At 52.0% G+C, this 6,000-nt stretch overlaps 1 protein-coding gene across 1 annotated transcript; it reads left to right on the top strand.

Moving 5' to 3' along the window:
* Window positions 1-1,216: 1,216 nt before the first annotated feature.
* Window positions 1,217-3,209, top strand: LOC123152015 (protein NUCLEAR FUSION DEFECTIVE 4-like). Its single transcript, XM_044571627.1, has 2 exons — window positions 1,217-2,362; window positions 2,608-3,209. Exons 1-2 carry the CDS (start codon window positions 1,284-1,286, stop codon window positions 3,176-3,178), a joined length of 1,650 nt encoding a protein of 549 aa, XP_044427562.1. The 5' UTR covers window positions 1,217-1,283; the 3' UTR covers window positions 3,179-3,209.
* Window positions 3,210-6,000: the final 2,791 nt, after the last annotated feature.

The following is a 6,000-nucleotide window of genomic DNA, read 5'->3' as shown; positions in this document are numbered from 1 at the left end:
TCTGACGCCGACTGGGCTGGGTGTCCCGACACTCGACGCTCCACTTCCGGCTACTGTGTCTACCTCGGGCCCTCTCTGATTTCGTGGTCGTCTAAACGACAACCCACGGTCTCACGATCGAGCGCCGAGGCCGAGTATTGGGCCGTAGCCAACGCCGTCGCGGAGTGTTCATGGCTACATCAGCTACTTCAGGAGTTGCTATGTGAGGTCACCAAGGCGACGCTCGTCTATAGCGATAACGTCTCCGCGGTGTACCTCGCTGCCAACCCTGTCCATCACCGACGGACGAAGCACATCGAGCTCGACATCCACTTCGTCCGGGAGCACGTTGCACTTGGTCGTGTTCGTGTTCTACATGTGCCCACCGATCAGCAGTTCGCCGATGTGACGATGAAGGGACTACCCACCTCGACTTTCGAGGGCTTTCGGTCCAGTCTTTGCGTCACCGGCGACGCTTCGACTGCGGGGGGTGTTGAACATGTGTACATGTACGTAGGTCTGGGTCCTGTATGCCGTACCTGTTGTATCTGTCTCCCTCTGTATGTACGTGTATCTTAGGAGGCAAGATATCGGCCGCACCCCTTGTACCTATATATATGTGCCTAGTGCACAATCAATCAATCATCGATGCACCAAATCTTTCTCTACACATTCATCCCGTCAAACCTCACCCGTGTTCCAGGCCTTCTTTTAATCCAAAATTGATTCCACTACGCACACAGAGGTAACTCGTCAGTTTTTTTTTTCAAAATCCAGTGCTAATCAAGCTTTTGCAGCATGTAACTCAGTTTCATAGGAGTATAATACAAAAGCATGCATGGTTCTGCACCAGATAAGACAAATGTAAGGAATCAGGCATTGACGGCAGTACCCTGCATAGGGGTGATCTAATGGGAAGTATGATTTTTAGGCAGACTAGATTGGCTTTTAGATCAACCTGTTGGGGTCACCAACTGAGTCTGAACAAATTATTGTTCCTTCCTTTCTATGACATGTCCAGTACCTCTTGATAAATCTTCCAGTATTTTGTTACAACTTACAACCGCATTTGTTACAACAAAGAGTTTTCAACCGCTTCGCGAGAGATTTATCTATCTACTGGAGTACAACGCAATTCAAACAGTTGCAGCCACAACCGCAGGACTTGGACGAGGAGTCGCCGGTGCATAAATACCTAGCGGCCAGGGGCCATACTTAATTAATATCAGAGCTCCATTGCCTCCAACACCACCACGACCCCGGAGTCCCGATCGACGACGGAGCACGTACCGCTCTCCTCGGCGATGTCGTCGTCGCCTTCCTCGGCCCATTGGCTCGGCCTCGTCGGGACCATCTGGCTGCAGACCATCAACGGCCCCAACTCCGACTTCCCCGTCTACTCGTCGCAGCTCAAGGAGCTCAAGGGCATCTCCCAGGTGCAGCTCAACTTCCTAGCGTTCGCCTCCGACGCTGGCAAGCTCTTCGGCTGGTTCTCCGGCGTGGCCGCGCTCTACGTGCCGCTCCCGCTCGTCGCCTTCGTCGGCGCGTGCTTCGGCCTCGTCGGCTACGGCGTCCAGTACCTCTTGGTGGACAGCCCAGGGCTCAAGTTCTGGCACCTGTTCCTGCTCACCGCCCTCGCCGGGAACGGCATCTGCTGGATCAACACCGTCTGCTTCCTGCTCAGCGTCAAGAACTTCGCGTCCAGGAGCCGCGTCGCCGTCAGCCTCGCCACCAGCTACCTCGGCCTCAGCGCCAAGGTGTACACCAGCCTGGCCGAGACCATGCCCCGCCTGGCCGACTCCAAGGCCAAGACGTACCTCCTCCTCAATGCCGTGGTGCCGGTGATCGTCACCGTGTTCGTGGCGCCGGCCCTCAGGCTGTTCGACCTCAAGAGCGACTCCATGTCGAGCACGGACACGGCATTCCTCGTCATGTTCGCGATCACGCTCGCCACAGGGGCGTGCGCCGTGGTCGGCAGCATCGGCTCCACGGCCAGCTGGTTGTCCTCCAGGGAGCAGATGGTGAGCCTCAGCGTGCTGCTGGCCGTCCCCATACTGATACCGGTGGCGCTCAAGATGAACAAGATCGGGGAGGCGAAGCGCGAGAAGGATGACGCCGTGGTCGTGATCGAGGTGACGGACTTGGAGACCACCGCCGCCGAGGAGGAGGTCGGAGGCCTCCAGCTGCTCAAGAAGCCGGACTTCTGGCTATACTTCTTCAGCTATATGTTCAGCGGCACCCTGGGCCTGGTGTTCCTCAACAATCTGGGTCAGATTGCCGAGTCGCGAGGTCTCGGCCGGACTTCCACTCTGGTCTCCCTGTCGTCTTCCTTCGGCTTCTTCGGTCGCCTCCTCCCGTCCTTCATGGACTACTACTCTGCAAAGTAAGCAATTAACCGTTCTTAATTTCCACACACTTGCATGATTTGATTAATGTTTATTTTCGTCTTTGAGGTCTTATTGGAGTCTCCAGGATATATTCATGGGGTCCTTTTAATAAATGGGAAACTTGTACTAACTATAAACAACTTCATGGGGTCCTTTTGTCCATGCAATTTAATTTACTTGTTTCCAGAAGCAGAAGAAACGGAAACAGCAGCTAAACTGAATTTGTTGCTTTGTGGTGCAGAAGCGGCCACAGCATATCGAGGACGGGGTCCATGGCGTGCGCCTTCTTCATGTTGCTCAACCAGGGCAGCGTCTTCCTGTACGCGAGCACTGCCATCATCGGGACCTGCACGGGGGCCATGACGTCGGTGGCGGTGTCCGCGACCATCGAGCTGTTCGGCGCCAAGAACTTCGCCGTCAACCACAACGTCCTGGTGTCCAACATCCCTGTCGGCTCGCTCTGCTTCGGCTACTTCTCGGCGCTCCTGTACCAGCGGGAGGCCAGCAAGCGGGGCGCCGCCACCTGCTCCGGCGCCAGCTGCTACCAGGCAACCTTCGCCATCTGGGGCGCCAGCTGCGTCGTCGGCACGCTGCTCTGCGTCGTCCTCTACGTCCGGTCGCGCAGCAGGTTACTTAGCTACTTCCTAGCTAGGTGCTCGTCAGAAGGCTTGACGACGGCATCGATCTGCGACGACGATAGCAAGCAACAATGGATGCCCTACGATTGTATGTACTCTAGCTATACGTCTAGAGAAAAAATTATCTGTTGGGCACATCCGTACATGTACGAGCGGTGGAGCGAAAGCTTGTAGTGGACCTTTCAAATTCCAGTAATTGTGCCCGCAAAAAAAAAATTCCAGTAATTGGCCATAACAATTCTGAAAAATATTTGTTCGCAACTTCGTAAAGATTATGGAAAACCACCAGGCCGTATTTCTTATGATTTTATAATCGTGATCTAACCAGACGGTAGAAAAATGGTGGCGAGGCTCTGTAGATCACCAACAGTAGAGTCTAAAGCTCAAAATTAACGAAAATTCTAGAGTTTTGACAGTCATTCAGGATCTTGTCTTGACCAGGTACACAGTAGGGTTCCCATCTACAGCTTGTTTATTTACGTCGACTCGTCCCTTCCGACAATAGCATCACCAATCCGCATCACCAATAGACAGGAACTGAGCATGGCCTCACAGACATTTTACTGTCTACACACACGCATGAAGATCGGACATGCATTGCGATGCATGTGAGGAAGAGGCCGCCGTTAAAGGATGCTCAAGCAGGTAAGTCGATCGATGGATCCAGCATCGGCCTCCCTCGTGGTCCTCTCACATGCTGTTCGACTTTGATCGATGGCGTTGCAATGATACAACGCAAAGTTCAGTTCCATCTTCCTTCCCCGTGTACTTGCATGGATGGGCCGATGCCCATTTAGGCCAACTCCAGCGCATGACTCCATCATGTCCGTTCTAGTCCATTTAGGGTAGAACGTACGAATAGCTCGGCTCAACGCACGGTCTCAAATGGACAAATGTCTGATTTTCGTCCGTTTTCGACCCATTCCCGGCCAAAACATGCGTTGCGTTTGGGATGAAACGGACATCGCGTGGACGTGCGGGATGCACGCCCTTGTCCTCCCGGTGGCCCGCCCGTCGGGGACACTAGCGCTTCATTCAACTCCAACGCCTCCACCCGTCCTCCACGTGCCCACCCCGCCGCCAGCGCCGCCCCTATTTTTCGGCCGCTTCCTCATTGCTCACCCCCGGCTATCCATACCAAACCACGTCCGCAAGGTGTTTGACACTTTGCCACAAAGGTATGGACAGTGGAGATGATTTTTTCTTCAAGCACTTCATTTATTCGTCGGATGATTCGTCCTCGGATGACGAAGATCTTGTGGTGGCTGCACTGGTCGTTCACGACCACATTGAACAACAGCGGCCTCAGTACAGGGGGTCAGTCCCTGGCCGTGCTCCCAACCTGAACCGCAATAGAGAGAGATGCCACACCCTGCTCTATGTTGATTACTTTGAGAATACCGCGTTCTTCAAACCGGAGTAATTCCGTCGCCGTTTTCGTATGGTGAGGCATGTGTTCAATTGTATCCAAGAGGGAGCGATTGCTCATGACTCATTCTTTGAGTGCAAAACGGATGCCCTTGGCAAGTTTGAATTCTCCTCTTATTAGAAATGCACCATGGCCATCCGCATGCTTGCATATGGAATTCCAGGCGATCTGGTGGATGTGTACATGCGCATAAGTGAGTCCACATGTCTGCTGTCAATGTACAACTTCTGCAAGACCGTGGTGGCAGTGTTTGGCCCTGAGTACTTGAGGCAGCCAAATGCGGCTGATACAGAAAGGCTGTTGGCGATCAACGCCAAAAGAGGCTTTTCCAGGCATGCTTGACGGCATAGATTGTATGCACTGGGAGTGGAAGAACTGTCAATTTACTTGGCAGGGCGAGTACAAGGGGCATGTTAAAGCGTGCACTGTCATATTCAAAGCGGTGGCTTCACAAAATCTTTGGATATGGCATTCTTTCTTCGGCATGGCAGGTTCTCGCATGTTAAATCATTGATTCGGTTTTCCTACCAGAGATGACCCCTAAAAATGTACGAAGACATTGAAGTCAATGGTGGTATATGAAGATATTCACATTGAAGACTATGACAAGAGAAGACACCATGTGAAGCCTATGGAACTCGAAAACTTAGATCTTTCGTAGTTCTCTTTCATTTGTGTTGAGTCATAGGAACCACCGTACTTTTAAGTGGGGTCCAAGAGAACCAGTCAGAACGACTGAAGTGATGCCTAAACAAAAAACCTATGTCTTCGAGTGAAGACTATGAGAGCAAATCTTGTCCAGAGTCGGACAAGTCAGCTTTGCTTGTAGCCCAAGTAAAGTTGTCGTGTGAGTTTGAAATCTGACCGTTGGAACACGTGTCAGTTCCTTAGTGACCCAGGGTCATTTCGGACAAATCAGGTCGGGTTGCCCAATGGCTATAAATAGTCCACCCCCTATAACCATAAACGGTTGGCTGCTCAGATTCAGTGCACGGCTTTTGTCGTTTGAGAGCAACCCACCTCGAAGCCTTTGAGAGAGAGAATACCTAGCGAGGATAAAGCCCTAACCACCCAGAGCCAGAGAGAATTGGGCATCACTTAAGTCTTCTTGTCTGAGTGATCTGAAGACTTATTACACTTGAGGACTGTGCATCCTCCAGCCGGTTAGGCGTCGCGTTCTGAGCATCCAAGAGTCATTGTGGATTGCCGGCGAACGAAGTCTGTGAAGGTTTGGGAGTCTACCTTGAAGACTTACCAGAGTGATTGGGTGAGGTCTGTGTGACCTTAGCTCAAGGAGAATACGGTGAGGACTGGGTGTCCTGAGATGCATGTTCAGGACTGGGTGTCCGGGACTGTGTGTCCTTAGGTTTAAATACCTAGCCGCTCCAACCAGACGTACAGTTGTCACAGCAACTGGAACTGGTCCAACAAATCATTGTCTTCAACGAGTCACTGGTTTCATCTTCACTTCCTTTTTCTTACTGTTACTCATTGTGAAGTCATTGCATGCCTGCTCTATCTTTTGTCTTCACAACGTGACTGTATGATCTGTTTGGCTTCATAAAAT

This window comes from Triticum aestivum, chromosome 7A, assembly GCF_018294505.1.
Source record: "Triticum aestivum cultivar Chinese Spring chromosome 7A, IWGSC CS RefSeq v2.1, whole genome shotgun sequence".
NCBI classification, from domain to species: domain Eukaryota; kingdom Viridiplantae; phylum Streptophyta; class Magnoliopsida; order Poales; family Poaceae; genus Triticum; species Triticum aestivum.
This window is presented reverse-complemented; position numbering and strand designations above follow the sequence as displayed.

Excerpts from the sequence above, each read along its gene's own strand:
- LOC123152015 (XM_044571627.1), top strand. The coding sequence starts at position 1,284 with ATGTCGTCGTCGCCTTCCTCGGCCCATTGGCTCGGCCTCGTCGGGACC. Across the intron at positions 2,363-2,607 it reads ATGGACTACTACTCTGCAAA|AAGCGGCCACAGCATATCGA; the intron begins GTAAGCAATTAA and ends TTTGTGGTGCAG.